Source organism: Erithacus rubecula, assembly GCF_903797595.1.
Source record: "Erithacus rubecula genome assembly, chromosome: 27".
In the NCBI taxonomy this organism is placed as follows: domain Eukaryota; kingdom Metazoa; phylum Chordata; class Aves; order Passeriformes; family Muscicapidae; genus Erithacus; species Erithacus rubecula.
In genome coordinates, this window is record NC_136679.1 from 3667774 (window position 1) to 3689065 (window position 21292).

A 21292-nucleotide genomic window follows, 5' to 3' on the forward strand; every position below is an offset into this window, starting at 1 on the left:
GACAGCAGTAGTGCTACAGCCCTGCCCCCAGCAAACCCTGATTCCAGTGAGTCCAAAAGGCTCCTTTGGGAATCTAAGACACAAACTGAACCCCCAGTTACAGGAGCATTGCTTCTCCAAGGAAACTCCACAACCCTGCACCAATGTGATCAGAGGAACATTCAGCCCCATTCAGTACCATCCACCTGAGGAGTAAGTGCTGGGCTGCTCCAGGAAATGACAATGTTCAACTCATTCACATTCCCCAGCTCCCCAGGCTGTTAAAGCTCTTGTTTAACTCAAGGCCCCACCTCAGAACAGGTCCTAGTCCCACTCAGGCAGGATCTGCTCTCCCCAGTGCAGCCCTAAGTCCTTCCTGCCTCCTCCTTCCCAGGCAGAGCTCCAGGGCTGCTCATCCAGATGTGTTCTGCTGCACTGTCTGCCAGGATTACACACCAGACACAGCCCTGAAACCTTCCCCAGGCACTCAGTGCCACAAAAACACTGTGACAGGAGTCTGGAGGGACAGCACAGGAGGGAATGGTTTCCCACTGCCCAGGGCAGGGCTGGGTGGGATATTGGGCAGGAATTGTTTCCTGGAGGGTGGGCAGGGCTGGCACAGGGTGCCCAGAGCAGCTCCTGCCCCTGGATCCCTGGCAGTGTCCCAGGCCAGGCTGGACAGGGCTGGAGCAGCTGGGACAGTGGGAGGTGTCCCTGCTATGGCAGGAGTGACACTGGATGGGCTTAAGGTCCCTCCCAACCAAACCATTCTACAATTCTGTAATACATCCAACTTTATAAATAAATGCATGCAGGATTTCCAGACCTAGAGAGAGCAGAAAGCTCCATCCCAAAGGTAATTCCCCTTTCTCTCCACAAGAGAACCCAGACCTGGGCTGTCACCAGGCACAGGGGGACACACACATACCTTCTTCATGGCCTGGCACTTGGCTGTTTCAGAGAACCCAATCATCTTATCAGGAGAACAGATCTTGATAAAGGGGAAGTTGGACTCTTCTGCTATTTTTGCTGCTAAAGCAGTTTTCCCACTGTGGGGAGGGCCTGAAGCAAAGGACAAACAAGGAATAAACATGGGAGAAAACAGCTCTGACATTGCTCAGGGGGGATGATACTTAGGGTATGTTTAGAATTCCATCCAGAGGCATCTGCACTCTGAAATGAGCATTTCTTTTGCTTGCAGAAGGAATACACTAACTCCTGGTGCAAGTCAATCCTCCACATGAAGGCAATTCATGGAACTACTTGAGCATATGCCATGACATAAAAGAGGACATCACACGTTCTGCAGGAGCAGCCATGGCACCAAAATGTGTGAGTTTGTGTATTTGGATAAATTTCTTGAGCTTGTGTCCTGTCTCAGTATGATTTCTGCTGGCACCTTGGCAGACAAGTCAGCAGGAACACCAGGGAAACACTGGCAAAGACAATTTGTTATCTGCCTGAATTCACACTAGGATAATTCAGAGACCAAAAGCACACCTGAATTCATGCACCCCACATGAATCAGTTTGTAAGGACAGAAGAAATTGCTGGGCACTAACACAAAGAATTACTCAGGGTTAACTCCAAAGCTACAGACCACAAGCAATAGTGGTAACCCATCTTTTTGGGCTTTGGGAAAGGAAAAAGGGAAGAGATAAATAACAAATTCTACTCCAGTATAACAAATTCTCCTCCAAAACCTGTAACACAGATACTGGAACCACCTTCCACTATCTGGAAACTCTCCTTAGTCAGTAACAGTCTGGATAGAGGGAAACCCACCTTTACCTGACAGAGCCACCTCAATGTGGCAGCTTGAACTCAGCTAATTGCACTGATGAGCTCTCCAGTGACTTCAAAGACAATTTAGACAACTGACTCAGCTAGAGACATCTCCACTGTAATCCAGCCAAATTCAGGTTATTCACTGGGTACATTTTGGTTTTTAACTGGGAACATTCCCTTCTCCCCAGCACAGGATCCCATCTGGCCGAGACAGTTTTAATATCCAAAGTAACTTCACCCAAGCAAACTGGAAGATCCCAATTCCATTTCCCCCCAAGGTGTTTGCTGCAGGTGCAGGATGTCAGAGGGGGGCAGGGGGGCAGCAGCAGGATGTCAGAGATGGACAGGAGGTCTGGACCAGCAGCAGCCTGCAGAGGCCATCCCCAGCTGCTCCCAGCTGCTCCCAGCTGTTCCCAGCTGTTCCCCAGCTGCTCCCAGGTGCTCCCCAGCTGCTCCCAGCTGCTCCCAGTTGCTCCCAGCTGTTCCCAGCTGTTCCCCAGCTGCTCCCAGGTGCTCCCCAGTTGCTCCCCAGTTGCCTCCCAGCTGCTTCCCAGTTGCTCCCAGCTGCTCCCAGCTGCTCCCCAGCTGCTTCCCAGTTGCTCCCAGCTGCTCCCAGCTGCTTCCCAGTTGCTCCCAGTTGCTCCCAGTTGCTCCCCAGCTGCTCCCCAGCTGTTTCCCAGCTGCTCCCCAGTTGCTCCCAGCTGCTCCCCAGTTGCTCCCAGCTGTACCTTCCAGCAGCACGCTGACCAGGGGAGTGCGGTCGCTGTTCTTGGTCTGCTGCACCAGCAGCTCCCCATCATCCAACACCCTCGTTACTGGGTCCCCCCACTTAATGATCCCATTCATGATGTAGCTGGCATAGTCTTCCTGGTTGGTTCCAAATGCCTGTAGAAGAGAGGGAACACTTCTTTTACCATATCATTTTTCAGAAAAAAACATGAAACAATTAAAGAGAAATGACCAGGAGCAAGCTCAGGAAGATGCTGAAGTGAGACAGTGCCAGCCCCTGGTGAGCCACAGCATTCCAGCTCAGAGGGCTGAGCACAGGTGGAGAGCAGGCACATTCAGGAACATCTTTTCCTATACTCTCACAATCAGTTCTAGTCAGTGCAAGCTGCCAGTGGGTTCTGACTCCACACTGTGTGGAGATAACTCTCAGAAATGAGGTTCAGACCTCCACCTACAGCCCAGGGTGAAGCTGTCACCCAGGAATTGAAGTGCCCTAAAAGGGAAAGCTGTGACAAGGAGAAGAACCCCCCCCAGCTGTTCTTTATCTGTTCTCATTCTCTTTATGACTCTCTGGGCAGCAACAGGTACACAGAGAGCTCAGAGCTCCCCACCTGCACAGCACAGACATGTCAGCATCACTACTGGGGGATCCCAAAGGAAGCTGCTCCCTCCCATCACTGTTGCTGCAGTTCCCTGTGCCCACTTACTGGTTTGATATCATTCTCCAAGGATGCAAAGAAATCCCCTCTGGTCACACGCAGGCTCTCTGCCTTCTCCATGTCCACCTCCACTTTGTTGCTGGCCTAGAAAGGCAAATAAGGGACACTGAGCCAGCAGCAGCACCCAGCTCCTCCCCAGCTCCCCCACAGCCCCAGCCCTGGCTGGGCAGGGATTTGCTGGGTAGCCCTGGAGCCATCCCCACCCCAAGAGCCAGACCCCAGCCCCACAGAGCATGCAGGGCAGCTGTCCCCCCCTCTGGGTGAGGCTGAAGAGCAGAGGATGCCTGTGACCCCAGCCAGGAGCAGGGCTGAAGCTCTGGCCCATCCCTGCTGCTGGAGTCAGCATGGGACTGACCTCAGCCCAGTTCAAACTTCCAGAACTTACTGGGATGGCAGAGTTACCCTTTGGAGCTGGGAACTAAGACAAATAAACTGTGTTTAACCCTCAAAGAAGTGTCTCAGACATTCCCCTCCACTAGGGACCTGCTAGAACAGAGTGCACCTGAGCATGGGAGGGAAAAATAACAATAAAAATAATGACATGGGAGCACTGAAGAGCAGCACAGGAGCCCAGGCTGGCCAATCCTCCTGTGCCAGACACAGCCAGGGGATGGCTGAAATCAGAGTCCCTTCTCCCAAAAACTCCCACCAAGCACAAAGACAGGGTGCCAAATGAACAGCTGAGGGGATCTTTAGTCCAGGTGATCACTTTTCTACTTTGCAGAGGGAGGTGAAGGTACCTGAAACACTCAATATATTCCTGGAGTTGTGTGTACACTTAAAACCAGGGGGGCTCTTACCTCCCCAGCCTTCAATGAGTTCATGTTTTAATTTTCACACACACACTTTGAGACACAATCACAAGAGTTTAAATGATTCAGGAGACAATGCCCCTTTATTTTCCATTTGTCCTCTTGCTTCTCACAGGTGCTTCTGAAAACTAGGTCAGGCCTATGATGTATATTTTAAATTTTCAGTACTTGTAGGAAAGAATAAAATACTTTACTGCATCATTTAGCTAAAAGCAACTTCAGAATAAAGAATATTACCCAAAATTACTGTGTCAGAGTGTTAGAAAAGCAAAACAACCCGTGGCCACTTCCCATGTGGAAAGCACATCCATACATTACTGAGATGTGGATCACAAACCACCCCAGAGGAGGAGACTGCTCTTTCACATTTGCACATTGCCATCTCCCCTTTTCCCACATGATTTCTTGGTACAACAGGGAATAGATCAAAACACCAACACTCCCCAAACTCACCCCAAACTCAAGCACTGAAAAAACATCAACTATAAGCAAAATTAATTATTTAAGGAAAATGTTTTGCCTGCAAAAGGAAGAATCCAGAAGTGCTGATTTTTTTTTTTTTTTTTTTGAGACAGAGCACAAGAAAATGAGAAAGTGATGATGTTTGTGGTTTTTTTGCTCTATGAAACAACTTGTCAAGTATTATGGTTATACAAGAACTAATTAGCAGGAAGAGTAATTTTTCCTTTAGAAAGAGCACTCCCAGGAGATAAAAATGTCTGAGCAGCAAATGATTCCTCACTTAAATGAAAGTGTGATTTGCTCCTCAATCTGAGTCTGAGCAGATTTTGACTGAACAGCAGCCCTGTGCTGTGGGATGGATGTGCAGGGCTGTTCCTGCAGGAGCTGCCCCAGCCCTGGCCAGGGCAGAGGGGCTGTGCCTCAGGCTCCTTCCTCACCAGCTCATCATCTCATATTTCAACACCACTGAATACTGAGCTCTGCATCTGCCTCCACACCCCTGACACTGGACGGGCCTGAACTCCCTCCTGCACACACTGACCCCCCCAGGCAGAGGGAAGGGGAGGCAGGGAAGTGTCCCCAGGGAACAGAGGGAGTGGGAAGGTTGCATGAATCAGAGGATGGGGGGTGAGCACCATGCCAGCACTTATTTGCAATGAAGATTTTGTCCAAAGCCCCCTGAATTCAGCCAAGACTTGCAGCAAAGGATGCCCCTCAAGGCTGAACACTCACACAGAGCACATCTCTGCTGCTCTGAACAGCCACCCCCATTCCCTGATCCCAGCACTCTCACACTCCATAGCTCTTCACCAAGCTTTCTTCAGGCTGAGGAATCCTAGTTTAATCATTTTTCCCAAGAAAACCCTCCTGAGCCTCTGACCCCTGCTCCATTCCATGCCCTGGTTCTAGCACAATCCAAGTACTCCAGGGATTTTATCCATGATGGAATCACAGCCCCACTTTTGCTGTTTACCTCTCCTGGGAAATTCTAACCTTGTTATTTTGCTGTTTTCACTGGCAGTGACTGAGCTGGGATTTCCAGACCATTCCAGCTCCAAGAACTCAGCCCCAGGTGATGGCCAGGTCAGTCCCCAGCCCTGCCTCTACCTGTTGAAGTCTCTCTCCCAGTGCCACCCAAAATTCACTGGCACCTTGTGACATTTCAAATGCCCCCAGGAGATCCCCACTGGTGACCTTTTTCTTTATGCCTCTAAACCAGCTCTGAGATTGTAACCTCCCCCTCCTCAGAGAACATTTAGGAACACACTGAGCAGCACAGGCTCCAGCACAGCCTCCCTATAAATGGCTGCTCTAATTCCCACCTTGTCCCCTGTGTCCAATGCACAAACTGTGCTCAAGACTTTCAGTTTTTATCAAAACTTCCTCAAAAAACACACCATCAAGCTGGGCAAGAGGCACTTGGAGGGCAGGAGAGGGAAGAGGGAATTCAGAATGAAGGAAAAGCACAGGGAAAAGGTGGTGCCCACATGAGTTTCATCTCCTGAGCTACACTGATAGGCCACTTTCCACTTGGAAGTGAACACTCAATATTCCAGAGTAATCATTTTCCCTTTTTTGCCACAGGAGGAGATGACAGGACTGACCTTTATGTGTCTGTTCATGGCAGTGGACTGAGCAGCTCGAACCAAACCTTCCAGCTCTGCACCACTGAAGTTTTTGGTCTCCACTGCCAGCTCTGCAATGTCCACATCCTCAGCCAGCAGCTGGTGCTCCCTCATCCTCACTGTGTGGATGTGAAGGATCTGGAATCTGCCCTTCTCATCTGGCAGGCCTGGCATGGGGGACAGAACACAAGCAAAGCCCTGAGCACAGCACTGCAAACCCCCCTGGCCCTGCCCTCTGCATCCCTTCCCACCACCAGCACTTTGCACTCACAGTGAGGGGATTTGATGCTGCTGCTCACTGAGAACATTCAATTCCATTAACTGGCAAACTGAGCAGTGTCCCCACCAAAGCAGAGAGAAGAGCACAAGGTTGAGTTTCTTTCCTCAGGGCTCCTCCAAGTGGGATTCTCTCAGATCTCCACACCAGGAATGACAATCTGGTCAGTCCCCTGGATCCCTCCCACCAACCCAGCTCCCACCTTGCAGTTATCATGGAGTGGTTTGGGTTGAAGGGGCCTCAAAGATCATCCAGTGTCACCCCTGCCATGGCAGGGCCACTTTCCACTATCCCAGCTGCTCCAGCCCTGTCCAGCCTGGCCTGGGGCACTGCCAGGGATCCAGGGGCAGCCACAGCTGCTCTGGGCACCTGTGCCAGCCCTGCCCACCCTTTCCATAACAGATTTCTTCCTTATATCCCATCTGACCCTGTCCTCTGCCCATTAAAATTCTCTGGTCCTCACCCTGTTACAGGCCCTGGTAAAATCTCTTCTGCTCCTCTATCCCTGAGTGCCCTTTCCCAGGGGGGCACATCCACTAATTACTGAATCAACTGAAAGTTTCTCCCAAAATCCGGAGTTTTGACCTCCCTCTTCATAAGGCCCATATCATTGCTATAAAATGTTCCTTTTCATCAGCTGAGGTTATCATTTCCCAGCCTGCACCTCAGCAAGTCCCTTCTGAAGCACACAGAGGCTGAACAGAAATCCTTCCCTTAGAAGTGTGACCTGTCACTCTGCACATCACCCTGAGTCTCACTGAGCTCAGCTCTTCCAGCCTCTGCTCCAAGGATCTGATCCTTGTACTGACTAGTGTCTGTGCTGAGGGGATGGGAAAGACATTTTAAAACATGTACAGTTCCCAGGAGCATTCAGCCCTTGTCACCTGACCATTTATTTCAGGATCACTGAGCTTTTCACCCATCCCAGGCTGTTTTCTGTCCCATCTTTCTTCAGTGAATTGTCACCCCAGCACTGAGCCCCCAGGCCAGGCTCCCTTCAGGCTCCACCATCATCTTCACTGACCAAATTGTGATCTCAAATGCAAAGTCAGTGATCAGCTCTCATGAATCTAAGATGATCTGGGCTTACTTTCTTAATAAAGCCTGCATGATCAGACATTCCCTAATTTACCCCCCACTGGGCTGAGGCAGATGTGCACAGTTACCAAGGTCCCATTCCAGTAACTGACAGACAGCTGCTTTTCCAGTTGCCAGATGAAGTTGCAAACCAAGCTCTTGGCCCACCTTTAGCTCACCCACTGCTCTTGCCTGGCCTTCCTGCAATTCCCACCCAGGAATGACCTAGTACCATTATTGTCTCCTTTCCTTCACACAAGAGATTCAGGGTTCTGCCTGTCTGTCCCTGCCCACTCTGCTGGGCAGAAACTGAGATCAGGTTTGTCAGTAGGGATAAAGTGGTATTTTATTGGTCTGATTTAATCTCTATTCTGGAGGGAGCTGCAGGGAGTTCAGCACCTGAGCCATCCTGGGGATTGTTCACATTATGATCTGCATTTGCTTTGAGGAGTTGAGGAACTGGGACCTGCAGTGTGCTTACCAATCTCCATCTTCACCTCCAGCCTCCCCGGCCTCAGCAGGGCCTCATCAATCAGGTCAGGTCTGTTGGTCATTCCTAAAGTCAAAGTTAAAAACAAAACTGTTATCTGAGCTTCCTGAGTGGGTTGCAGTCCCTGGTACAGCCCATAGAGCTAGGGAGATGCTCAGAGTCCCAAAAGACAGACACTCATCTTCTGGAGTGCTGGGAAATGGGACAGGCAGGGCACCAGGATCAAAGCTGAGCTTGTGGCTGGATCTGCCTGTCCTCCTGGAGCAGCCCCACTCCCCCACAGGCTGATCTATCAATCCTTGCAGCTTTCCCTAAACTATGAAACCCTCCTTACCAAAAACTAAAAAAGGGAATTGCTGAAAGCAGCAACATCTGCCAAGCCCAGCAGCACCTCCCTTTAAACCTGCTGCTGATGGTCCCTCAGCAGACCTGCAGTGAGCAGAGTTCACCCAGCCCTCAGGACAGACAAGGCACCTCACATACCAATGACCAGGATGTTGTTGAGCTGCTCCACACCATCGATTTTGGAGAGCAGCTGGTTCACCACAGTGTCATGCACACCAGTGCTGCCAGCCATGCTGCCCCTCTGCTTGCAGATGGCATCAATCTCATCAAAAATGATGATGTGCACCCCACTGTTGGCTCCAAGCTGTGGGAGAGAGGATGTGTCAGGAATGTCACCAGTGTGATTGCTGAGAGCAATCCAAAATCAGCACCTTGCACCACACACACAGCACTGCAACTCCCTGTGTCCCAGCACCATGTGTGTGTGTATCTCACCCCTTCCCAGGGGAACATCCTGCCCCTCTCCACATCAGGGGGCTCCCCCCAAACTCAGGACTTTGCAGCTTTCAAGGAAGAGCTTTGGCAAAGCTGGAACACACAGCTCAAGGCTCCCAGCACTTGGCACCAGGGACAGGGAACAGGCTGGGCTGTGGAGGGAGGGAGGGAGGGAGGGAGGGAGGGAGGGAGGGAGGGGAGGGAGGGAGGGAGGGAGGGAGGGAGGGAGGGAGGGAGGGATGCACCAGGGTGGGAACACCCCAGGCTGGACTGAAGTCAGTAAACCCACAGCTTGGCAGAGAAGCTCTGTGGATAATATTTTGAAGGAGCCCAGTCTCTCTGTGCAGCCAGACCCAGAACTGCCATTTCCAGGTTCACTCAGGGGTGAGGCAGTTGCAGCTGCTAAGAGAACAGGATACTTTTTGTGACTGCATTATGAAGCTTTTCCCTTCAAATTCCACCTCTAAAACATCTTTTGTGGCCAGTGCAGACCATGTTATCACTGGGTGAATGTGCTGGCCCTGGCAATCTGCCCCAGACACAGGCAGCACAATGCCAACCTTTTGGAGACCTTTTTAATCTCCCAGCTGTCATCAGGCCCAGCCCCTGCAGCCAATATTGAGTGGTATTTTAACAGGTGTGTTATTGCCAAGGGAAAGCAGCTCCCAGAGGTACTGCAACCACCAGGGAGCAGGAGATTGCTCACATGGGCCTGTATTACCACACAGAGATGATTGACTGACTAATAAACCTCTTGCTGAAGAAATGAAATTATATCAAGTCACCACCAAAATCTGTGTCTTGTGAGCTGAATAAAATTAAGGGATCATTTGCTAATGACTTCTGAAAAGACTTCCCTGTATTTAACTGTGACTAGCCTGACATTTGATTTTCTTTACCAGAAAATTTATCAAGATGAAATGATCCACAGCAAAGAAAAATTACCATAGCACACATGAAAGGAGTACTTACACCATGAAACTAAAGATTGGGGTTTTGAAAGCCAGATAAAGCAATGGATTAAAAAACATCACTGGAAAAAAACAGAATCTTTATCTCCACTTCCAGTTTCAAAGATTTCTAATCTCAAGACATTATTTCATCCATTAGTTTTCTGCTGAGAAAAACTGAGCATGTATTGAATATAACACTTCAAGTGCTATAACATACCAATATGTTATAATATATACCAATAATAATAATATACCAATATGCCTGCAAGCTAAAAACCTCAAAAGCTTAATTTAGGAAGAAAAATCCAAACAGATTCAATTACATCTCTCACACAAAAAATAAAAATAATAAAAAAGAGGGAAATTTGTACAATGTGAGTTCTGAGTTTTAGGGATTTTTGGAGCAGGTGACAGCACATGAAAGCAAGCAGGGTGGGCACTGCTGTGTTACTCCCAAATAACTGTGCTGGAGTCTCAGCACAGTGTCCCTGCCTGCAGGGCTGGCTGCAGCCCAGCTGCCTTTCCAGCTCCCAAGGCTGTTTGCACAAGTGGGAGTGTGTGAGCCTGCAGGGCACCAACACTCCCCAGCAACAGCCACAACCCCAAGCAGCGACTGCACCCTTAACAAAGCAGCAATCTGCAGATCCCAGACCTGGCCATTCCCCCCAGTGCCACTGCTGGGTGTCCTTACCCTCCTCTGCTCCTCCTCTGCATCAGCAAACAGCTTCCTGATGTTGGCCTCGGACTCCCCCACGTACTTGTTGAGGATTTCAGGCCCGTTGACCACCTTGGGCTCCCTGGCATTGAGCATCTTGCCGATCTGCCGCGCCATCAGCGTCTTGCCGCAGCCCGGGGGCCCGTACAGCAGGATCCCCTTCACGTGCTTGCAGCCTGCAGGGGGAACAGCTCACACTGCACGGCCAGAGATGGGCCCCAGCAATCAAACACAAAGGTCAAACCCAGCTGGGGTCAGCCCAGGATGTGCTAGAGCTGCTCTGCATCCAGCAGGCACAGCCAGCTGTAGCTCCTGTCAGGAGCACACAGCACCACAGAGCCCTTGGGAAAGGTGGGATAACAATTCCCACCAAGGGCAGGTCCTGGGGATGTTAGCATGGAAACACATCATCACAGGGTGATACTCTGCAGGTGCTTTTGTTGAAGAGCTCTGGGAATCAGGGGTACAAACCCAAATGTGACTCCCCCATGGATTCGAGATGGAAATGTTTTATATCCTTCTTGTTATATAACTATATATTAATTATTAAACCTGTATTGTTCTATTGTGTACATTGATCTTATCCAAGCATGTATTCTTGGAATTTTCATCAGGAGCCCCCAAACATCCTTTCTCATTATTATTGTTATGATTACATCGTTTCTCATAATTCTTATTACTATTAATTAATATATTCAATTACCAAACAATCATTATATTTAACAATCCTATTATTTATCATATGATGATCATGAAGGTGCAGACAAAGCTCAACGTTCATGCCCAGGGCCCAGCTCCCTTTCCCAGCCCTACCAGACCCAACCTTTCTTTCTACCCCCTGAATCTATTGTACACAACTCCCATGATTTTAGAAACATTTTAACCCTTATGCTATCAGGGATGCTGCTCATTGCCAGGTAGAGAGGGGCTGCAGATATTCCTTTTTACATCCTTCACATCAAGCAAGGCAGACACAGGTCAGACACACTCAGATTCTTGAAAGAGAAAATGATAACACCAAACTTTTTACTCCTGTACTGGGCTTTGGTGAGTCCCATATCACATCCAGTTCTGGCTACAAATTCATAGAATAAATACTGAAAAAAACTGAAAGAACCACCAGCCCAGAAACCTGTAATTAGAAAGACCTGAAATACTCTAATTTGTTCAAATAACAGGACTTTGGACACTGTGTGTGAGAATTTAAATCCTCTCCTGTAGGGAAAGAGAGGATGCAATTGCTGCAGGCTGAGGACAGGCACACAGGCTCCTGGGAGAGGCTGCAGCTGGGAACAAGAAGAGCTTCCCTGAAGGATTTGTGGATATAGATCTTGTGAGCCCACACATTTTAACTAAATGCTGAACATCCTTATGCCCAAACTTGTCCCTGTGTGTGCCCTGCTCACCCGGTGCCAGGAGAGGCTGTGGGACCAGCCCCTGCCCACAGCAGCTTTGGTTTGTTCCTTCAAGGAGACTCTCAGCACTCACAGCACACCTGGCCAGGAGGAAAAGTGACTGCCTAAGATTAAACCTTTGGCCTGGAAGCTGCTGCTGGAAAACCCTGCAGTAGGAGAGCAGAGATCCTGCACCAGCACCCATCTGAACACTGAGCAGCAGGCTCAGGGAAAGCCTCAGGGGACAGAGGGGACATGGGTTAGTGGGGCCTCTTTCCATTTTTTAATGAATATATGAAAATCTAACTTTTACTCCATTTTTGTGGATTGACTTCTTCAAGAATGTGACCCACCCAACAAGAGCCCTGCAGTGCTCAGGATGCACATTAAAAGCAAACCCAAAAAAGGCAGCAAACCCGTGGCCCAAGCTCAGACTGAGGGACTTGAGCTCAGTTTCTGCCAGGCCCAAGGAGCCTGAACACATGGAGTTGTTTGTCACCCCAGGATGATTTCCCCCCTGGCTTCTCCCAGCTCCAGGGTGATCCCACCCCACCCCATCCCACAGAGCCCTCAGGGCTGCTCAGGGCAATTCTGCCTGCAAAGGACAAACACTTATCCCTTATTACCTTCCCAACACTGCAGTGATTTCATTTCCCCTGAAGGTTATGGCAATAAAGAATTGATTTCAGTCTGAATAACTGCTCAATAGAACTTAATTCCTGTAACCCCACATGCTCCCTTCCCTCTCTCTGCCTGTTCACTGCAGTGGAGCTCCAGGAGGACACTGCCATGAGGAGAGCTGATCCTCCCAAACCCCAGAGAGCAGCAGTGCTGCACTGGGTAAGCCCAGCAATAAAGATGAGAGATCCTGCAGATAAAAAATTCACTACAGAAATCAAAAGCTGTGGCTAAGAACTCATGAGTCAGCACTGAGGCATCCCATAAACAATATAAACTGGCAGTGAAGACAAATTGCACAGGGAGGGAGTGAGGCACAGATAAATTAAAAGCTCTTCCTGTCAAATCCTTGTCATGAGGGCATTGTTACCATGGGGGAACACCATCTCCTCTGTCACCAAACAGCACCAGGCAGGACAGTGCTGACAAGTGATCTCTGCAGGGAAACACCAGCTCAGCAATGCTCCAACAGCTCCTGGGCCCCAGCATGAGGCCACCAAGGGGCTACAGAGGCCACCAAAGGGCCACAGAGGCCACCAAGGGGCTACAGAGGCCACCAAGGGGATACAGAGGCCACCAAAGGGATACAGAGGCCACCAAGGGGCTACAGAGGCCACCAAAGGGCCACAGAGGCCACCAAGGGGATACAGAGGCCACCAAAGGGCCACAGAGGCCACCAAGGGGATACAGAGGCCACCAAAGGGCCACAGAGGCCACCAAGGGGATACAGAGGCCACCAAGGGGCTACAGAGGCCACCAAGGGGCCACAGAGGCCACCAAGGGGCTACAGAGGCCACCAAGGGGCCACAGAGGCCACCAAGGGGCTACAGAGGCCACCAAGGGGATACAGAGGCCACCAAGGGGATACAGAGGCCAGCAAAGGGCCCTGGCAGGTCAGGGCTCTGCTCCCAGCCCAGCAAGGCAGGGCTGTGGTACCACAGGGAGTGGCTGTGTCAGGGTGTCCACAACACAAACACCAACAGTCTGAGCTTGGTTTGTTCTTCTGTTTTTCTTCTAAGTCCTGTGAGAAGTGTCTGAGGGAGCTGGGGGGGCTCAGCCTGGAGAAAAGGAGGCTCAGGGGGAACCTTGTGGCTCTGCACAACTCCCTGACAGGAGGGGCAGGGAGGAGAGGGAACAGCCTCAGGCTGGGCAGGGCAGGCTCAGGGTGGAACCAGCAGAAATTTCCCCATGGAAAGGGAGCTCAAGGATTGGAACTGCCCAGGGAGGGTTGGATCCCCATCCCTGAGGGACCCTGGAGGTGCCCAAGGAATGCCCAGATGTGGCACTCCATGCTCTGGGCTGGGGACAAGGTGGGGATCAGGCACAGGCTGGACTTGATGGCCTTAGAAGTCTTTTCCAATCTTAATGATTCTGGGATTTCTGCAACTCCCAATCTCTCTCCTAGAAGGAGCACAACTGAGTTACATCCCCCAGAAGCTTCTCTTCCACAGCCCAAAAAATCTGAACTTCTTGAAAAGCACAAACATTCCCCTGTCTGCATGAGCTGCCTCAGGCACAGCAGAGGGCTCAGCCTGTGACACCCACAGAATCTCATCTACCACTCTGAGAGTGCAACACAAACCACAAACTGGCTTGGACAAATCTGCTGAGAAACCTCCTAGAATGTCCATCTTCCTCCTGTTCAATGGAAAAGGAAAGGGGAAAGGAAAGGGGAAAGGAAAGAGAAAAGGAAAGAGAAAAGGAAAGAGAAAAGGAAAGAAAAAAGGAAAGAAAAAAGGAGAGGGAAAAGGAAAGGGAAAGGGGAAAGGGAAAGGGGAAAGGGAAAGGAAATGGGAAAGGAATCCTGGAATACTCTGAGTGGGAAGGGACTCCCAAGGGTCATCCAGTCCCACTCCTGCCCTGCACAGACACCCCCAAATCCCACCCTGTCCATCCCTGGCAGTGCTGTCCAAACTCTCCTGCAGCTCTGGCAGCCTCAGGGCTGGGACCATTCCCTGGGGAGTCTGGGCAGTGCCCAAACCCTCTGGGGGAAGAACCTTCCCTGAGATCCAACCAAACCCTCCCCTGCCCCAGCTCCTGCTGCTCCCTTGGGTCCTGAGTCTCTTCCTCAGACAATTCCCAGCTCTGAGCCCAGCAGGCTCCCTGAGAATTCCCCAGCTTACCCAGATGAGCTCAGCCCCTGCTGGACAATCCATTCTCCCCCTCCCTGAGCCCATCACTGACCACCTGCTGCAAGATTTGGTTGCCACTGAATGGGCAACATTGAGAGCAGGGTCTGAGTCAGGTGGCAGAACATTCCTGGACACAAAACAATTAGTTCCTCTTCAAAAAAAAGCTGCCACAAACGACTCCAGCAGACATTTCCCTTTACAGCCACGTTCACCTGGCTAAAATCAAAGTTTTAAGGACAAGCAGGACTTTATTAAAATAGACAGGTGATGACAAATCACAAATGTTACCTCTCAAATCACAGTGGGATCCTCTGCACCACACAGGAATTTTGATTAAGTTTATCTCCCCTCTGCTGATTTCACCAATGTGGCCCAAATGTCAATACTATTATGAGAATCTTTCTCAACACAAATCACAGCTGTGCAGACATCTCCAACCAGGAGATGAGCTCCAGACAAAGGTCATTGCTGTAACCTGATCCTTAAATTATGCCATTCAAGGACAGTTAAGAGGCTGAATAGGGACATTAACAGGAACTCAAACATACAAATATAGGAAACAAAATATGAGAGAAAATTCATAAAAACTTCTGAGAATGGGAGAGTTACTGTTGTTACCAATGGAGGCCAAACTCTGTTTAGACCCAGAACATTACCTGCCCAAAGACAAGATAAAGTTTATTTGCTCAATTCTCCCTCTTCAATTTATTGGAGAGATCAGAAGAACTGATTTAGTAAAACAGGGATTTTCTACTTGGGAGTGTAATTCCCCTTTCAATTAAAATCAAAGCATTCTGGTGTGGTTGGATCACTCAGATGCACCACCAGGAACCTGCATGGATGGGAAGGCCCCAGCCCAGCAGGGAGATGTTTATCTCTGCACATTCATCTTGGGGCAGGTTACAGGAAGTTCAGGGCTCCCAGACTTCACCTGCCACACAGGCAAAATTTCCCTAAAAGTAGAGGAGGGTGGAATTTCCCTCTCCTCTCATGCTGTAAGCCCAGAGTTACTCCAGGCTCTGTTAATCTTCCCATGGACTGACAATCCAACAGGGAGCAGGACTGAAGGGAGTGGTGTCTGCTTTGAATTCAAAGCTGGGGCAGGGAAAGGGCCACACCTGAACCAGAATTTTTCTCAATAGCCAGAGTTTTGATTTATGAAATTCTTTGCCACTGGAAAGAGAAGACAAAGTAAAGTTCTCCATGGACCTTTGGAAACTGATTCCTCACCACATGCCACTGGCTCTGAGGAGTTCAGTGCACTCATCTATCAGGAGGCAATAATGAGATTTATGACAAGGGCATTTGTCCATTTCTGAGGGAATGTGCTAGAAATGAAAATAAATCAGCTTGAGAGACACTTCCAACAGAATGCCTTTGGCTACAAAAACAGAATCAGGATGCTCAGGAGAAGGGATTTTGGTGAGAGTATAAACAAACAAAATCAAGCACAGTAGCAAAGAGCAAATGTCTCTTATTAGAGCTGCAGAACATCCCTAATTCCAGAGGCAGCTTCTGTGGGAAGCTGAGCACAGCCAGCATGTTCACAGCCCCATCCCACCTAGATGGCAGAAACACAAATCCCACAGCACTCCCTGCTTGCCAGGATACAGCTGGGTCATTCCCACCTTAGAAAGCCAGCACACTGGGATTTGGGAATGCCTGCTGAGCAGAGTTTGGAAGCCCCCTCTCTCATACCCCTCCCAGCCAGTTCACTCTGTGTCCAGGAGTTTTCCTGTCCCCCCACCCTGATGCCTCCTCCAAAGCTTTTCCAGTTGCACTGATCCCTTTTGATACAAAGGCTGCATCCAGCAATGCAACACATCAGCACATCACACATCAGCTCCTGCACTTTCTTCCCCACCCCTGGGGGATACCTGAGTCAATCTCTGCTTTTAAGAAGGAGAGACAAGTGACAGATGTCAGGGACTTCTTCACTGTCTCTCCAAAGGAAGAGCTCAGAGCTCAGATCAGCCTGGCTGGCCCTGGATCCAGGTGCCTCAGGGTGAGCAGAGCACCTTGTGGTAAATCACATTTGGAGAAAAGCAAGACAGCCCTGGTCCATTCTCAGCAAGGAAGAAGAGCTAACAACAGCAAATGCTGAGTTCAAGCTGTTATACACTTTTTAACACCAGTAAAGACTCAACATTTTATGTGACAGCTGATATTAATAAAAGTGACAAATGGGCAGGAACAGGAAACAGAAGCATAAAAAGAGCAAGGGACACAAGAGCCCACAAGTGTTGGATACTGGCAGATCACTTGGACATGAACTTCACCCAAGGGAACTCAGAGTGGGTGAAATCATCTCAAAGGCAGTGAGAACCTGAACAGGGTGGGTGAGAAACCAGAGGGAAGATGGTGAATGTCATCCCTGATGTTATAAAGGGAAAAGGGAATCGTGGGGTGGACTAAACTGAGAGGCCCCTTCCAAACTCAGCTGTGCTTTGACTGTGTGGTACAGATCCAGCACTAACCTGATGGCTGGAAAATTCTGAGATAATGTCTTTTTAAGCAGGTCAAAGAAAACAAGACTAAAGTAGGCAGAACTTTATTAGGCCAGTCTGAGACAACTTCACTACAGGAAAACATGGGGGTCCCACACAGAGGGTTTGAGGAAACAAAGAAAGCAAGAGAGGGACATTTAGACTATCCTAAAGATATAAATAGGTGTTAGACATCCTCCTAGACATGCAGGAAAAGCACAGCTGAATGAAGACAGAGGTGGATGAAAAGTAAATTAAACCCCACAAACTTTAAAGCACAGTGAGAAATGATCCATCCTCAATTTAGTGGCATGTGGTGCCTGGGAGAAGGAACAGAACAGAATGCTCCAATTAAATCTGCACACTGCACAGCCAAGAGCCTCAAACACACTGGCAGGCAGGATTAAATCCATCTGAACTCTGTAACCTGATGCATGAGTCTCTAAATTGGGGAGGAATAATGAACTGCATGTTGCAAAACAAAAAAACTCATCCTAGAGAGGATTCTACCCAGGCCCAGCCAGAACCTGGTGATCCAGGGAGGAGAAATAATGGTGGGTGATGTGGAGGTAATGAGAAATGGCCTCAGAATCCCAGAGCTGGCCTGGAGAATGCTGGAGAGACAGCAGCCAGCCCTGGGGCACACTGCCCAGCAGGGCCTGGCATCCCCAGCCCCCCAGCTGAGGTTAGACACCCCTGACTCTGATCTACAATTAAAATTACCCTATTTTCAGAACAGCTGGGTGAGAACCTTTCCATCATTATTCTTCTTGTACAGTATCTGAGTACCTTGAGAACATTAATGCATTAATTTTTAAGGCAGCTTAACAGACAAGCCTCCACTTCAGACAGAATCTGAGGAAGAAAATAACCCAAGTCTCTGCTCATTTCAATGTTCCCCTTGTTCTGTTCATGCTTCACTTCTCCATCATGGGCTGGACTTCAAAACTACAGAGCTCTGAGACCAACTGATCCTGAGGGGGCAGGTCAAGAGCCCAGGTTAAAATGGTTACCAGGAAACAGAAACCACCTTCCAAAAGTCTGATTTAGCTTGTTGGTGGCAGCAGAAGATGGGGAGTTTGGGTTCTGCTTCAGTCTCTTAGAAGGAACATGACCTGTAACACCAAACACTTCTATACCTGTTATTAAACAATGACAACATGGCCACACAGAATTTGCCCTTTGAGGCCTCTACAATAATTAATGTGTCACAGGAGTCAGAGAAATTCCTTCCCTGCTGCAAATCAAGATTCTGTTTCAAAGCTTGGGGACACCAGAGTGTTCTTAAATAAGGAAAAGAGGGTCAGCACAAAACAAAACAAAAAACAAAACAAAACAAGTGTTTTGTTTTCAAGTCTGAGAAGGGACTTTACAGTTTTGTTGCAAGTTACAGCTCCAGGCACCAAACATCAAAAATGTTGTTACAAGTGGCTAAATATCTGTTGGAGTCAGGGGAAAAGAAAAAACATCAGAAAGAGAGAACACTGTTCTAGGCAAGAGCACAAGCTGGTGAATGAGCTGCATTTAAAGTCTCAGCAGAAAAACCAGCATTTACCATGGATGGGAAGCAAACACAACATTTGTCAAATACACAGAGGAGCTTTAGCTGAAGCAGGAGGATGCTCTGAACTGCAGCAGAGAGTGAGCAGAGTCCCTTCAGCACAGCTCTACTGTGAGCTGGATGCCACAGACATGCAGGAGGATTCCCTGGAAGCAGGGCTGTGCCTCAGGGAGAACCTGACTGCTGCCTCCCTCCACCAGAGCCCCAGGTGTGAAGTTCCTTCCTCAAGAGTCATTCCTATGAGTGAGGTGTAGCTGTTTTTAGGCACCAAAATGTTTCCAGATATTTTCCCCAAACCTCATCCAGGTAAGGATTTAAATCCATTTGGCAGCCACAAGAGTATCAGGAGTCAAGCACCAGTCAATCTTCCCTGGGAGGGTGGGGAGCACAGGGTGCCCAGAGTCCCTGGATTCCTGGCAGTGTCCCAGGCCAGGCTGGGCAGGGCTGGAGCAGCTGGGACAGTGGGAGGTGTCCCTGCCCACTGGATGGGCCTTAAGGTGCCTCCCAACCCAAACCATTCTGGGATTCTGCCACATCACACCAACCTGAGCTGATTTAGCTCAATACTGACCCTATAAATTGTCTTTATTAATAGGATTTTTTGCTCCCTACAGAGTCATGCAAGCCCAAAGCCACCAGAGTAGGGCTGGGACATCACAGATGGGAAAAGCAAATTGATCCTCCAGGCCAGGAGGGAGCTCAGGCAGGGTGAGTGCCCAGCTGGGGCTGATCTAACATTTCTGCTCTTGGATAAACCAAGGCTTGTACCACCAGAGGAGTATTCCCCCCTTGGATGATATGGGTAACTAACATTGATTTATGTGCTCCAAACCCAGAGCATTCCTTGGAAGTTGGATAAACCACACACAAATTGCAAGTAATGCTGGAAGGGTCTATAGAGCCTCTATGTAGTTATGAACAGAAATATTTATTGCATTTGGCTTGGAAGCTGCAGTCTGGGAGCACTGGGCAAAGAACACAACTGGGTGAGCACTGCAGCACCAGGGAGCAGGCAAATTCCTTCTTTTCCTTTCCCAATAAATTATTCACAAAGGTGAACAGCTGTCACACTGACATTTCAGATCTGAAATATAGTTAAGAGCAAGTTATAACTAAGGCAAAGAAAATGAATGTCAGAAAGTTTTTGTTTTTTCAAATTTCAGATAAGCTCTTTAGCCCTGGGGTTAATCAGAGCTCAGGAGCTCTGCTCCCAGTCCAACTTCTTCCCTGAAAAATGTCTCTTTGTGCAGCCTGGGTGTAAACATGCACAGTAAGGGTATTTGTATTTCATGTAATTGAATGGGGCACACCTTTAATTCATTGCCCAGGGTAATCCAAATACCAGTGGTCCTTTACAGAATCTTTGTCTCCCTTTATTAAACAACAATTATCTTCTACCTTTACATGTGGTCCCACCAAGGACTCTGTACTGCAGCCACAGAATCAGAGAAGCCCAGAATGGTTTGGGTTGGAGGGAATTTCAAAGCCCCTCCAGTGCCACCCCTGCCATGGCAGGGACACCTCCCACTGTCCCAGCTGCTCCCAGCCCTGTCCAGCCTGGCCTGGGACACTGCCAGGGCTCCTGTCCATGTAAAAATCACTTTCCTTTGTTTTATAAGCCCCCTTTAGGCACTGCAAGGGCCTCTAGGATCTTCCCAGAGCCTTCTCTTCTCCAGGCTGAACAGTCCCAACCCTCCCAGCCTGGTTCCAAGGGAAGACTTCATGAATACACACAACAGCTGCTTCAAAAGGTAAAAATATTTCAAGTACAGGAGGCTGGCTGTCAGCAACAGTGCTGAGCTGGACACCAGTGCCTCTGGGTAAAAGCTGTTCTTCCCATTGCCAGCACCATCTCTCTTATTTCTTCTCTCTGCAGAGCAGTTAAATATTTAACAAATGTAAGCATTTTATGTTCTCAAGCAGCAGCAGAGAAGTTGTATCCTGCTCACAGCCACAAAACCCATGAGACCCAAGAGCATCCCCCAAAGGGCTCAGCTCTCAGACTGACAGGAGTTAAAAGAAGGAGAGAGAGAACAGGACCCAGCCCTGGGGCTTCTCCACAGCTCCTCCATACGTGTCCAAATCCCCAGGAAGAGGCTGAAGGCACATCCCAGGGAAGTTTACTTTGCATCAATTCCACAGGCACTGGAAGCTCCACACAGCCCCACACAAACAGGATGTATCTCCTGATGGAAATCTGTTTTGTAATCAAAATCTTGATTGCTTCATTTGTGGGGAGAGGGAAGCTGGATCAGAAACATAAACATACACAGAAATTCTACAGCTATGGATTCCAAGTTCAAATATGAACCCACAGAGATTATATGAACCCACAGAGAACAAGGAGCAGCCAGAACATCCCCAGCCACGTTCTGTGACACAACCAGACACCTGCAGCTGCACACTGCTTACTAAAAACTAAACCCTGCACATTTATCTGCCTGCCAGCACATGTTTACCAAGTACTGGGACTGCCTTTCCTTGCCTTGACCCAAAAAGAGAAGTTATATTTAGAATTTGTGCTTTTATTTCAGACTCCAGGACGTGCCATGGTCTGTGCATCCTCCCCAGTATTTCAGACCTGACCAGCAGAACTCACAGCCCATGCTGGGTTTACTGGGCTCAGGCTGGGGGA

The 21292-nt window shown here is 49.1% G+C and overlaps 1 protein-coding gene across 2 annotated transcripts in view; it reads right to left on the bottom strand.

Moving 5' to 3' along the window:
* The window catches only part of NSF (N-ethylmaleimide sensitive factor, vesicle fusing ATPase), a 69615-nt gene that overhangs the window by 16314 nt on the left and 32009 nt on the right, over nucleotides 1-21292 (bottom strand). For both annotated transcript variants that reach the window (XM_079327691.1, XM_079327692.1), the window contains exons 9-15: nucleotides 10383-10582; nucleotides 8442-8607; nucleotides 7950-8024; nucleotides 6094-6281; nucleotides 3204-3299; nucleotides 2496-2652; nucleotides 908-1041 (exon numbers count right to left, since the gene is read on the bottom strand). In XM_079327691.1, the coding sequence (XP_079183817.1) occupies nucleotides 908-1041; nucleotides 2496-2652; nucleotides 3204-3299; nucleotides 6094-6281; nucleotides 7950-8024; nucleotides 8442-8607; nucleotides 10383-10582 (1016 nt within the window). The remainder of the gene's footprint in view (nucleotides 1-907; nucleotides 1042-2495; nucleotides 2653-3203; nucleotides 3300-6093; nucleotides 6282-7949; nucleotides 8025-8441; nucleotides 8608-10382; nucleotides 10583-21292) is intronic.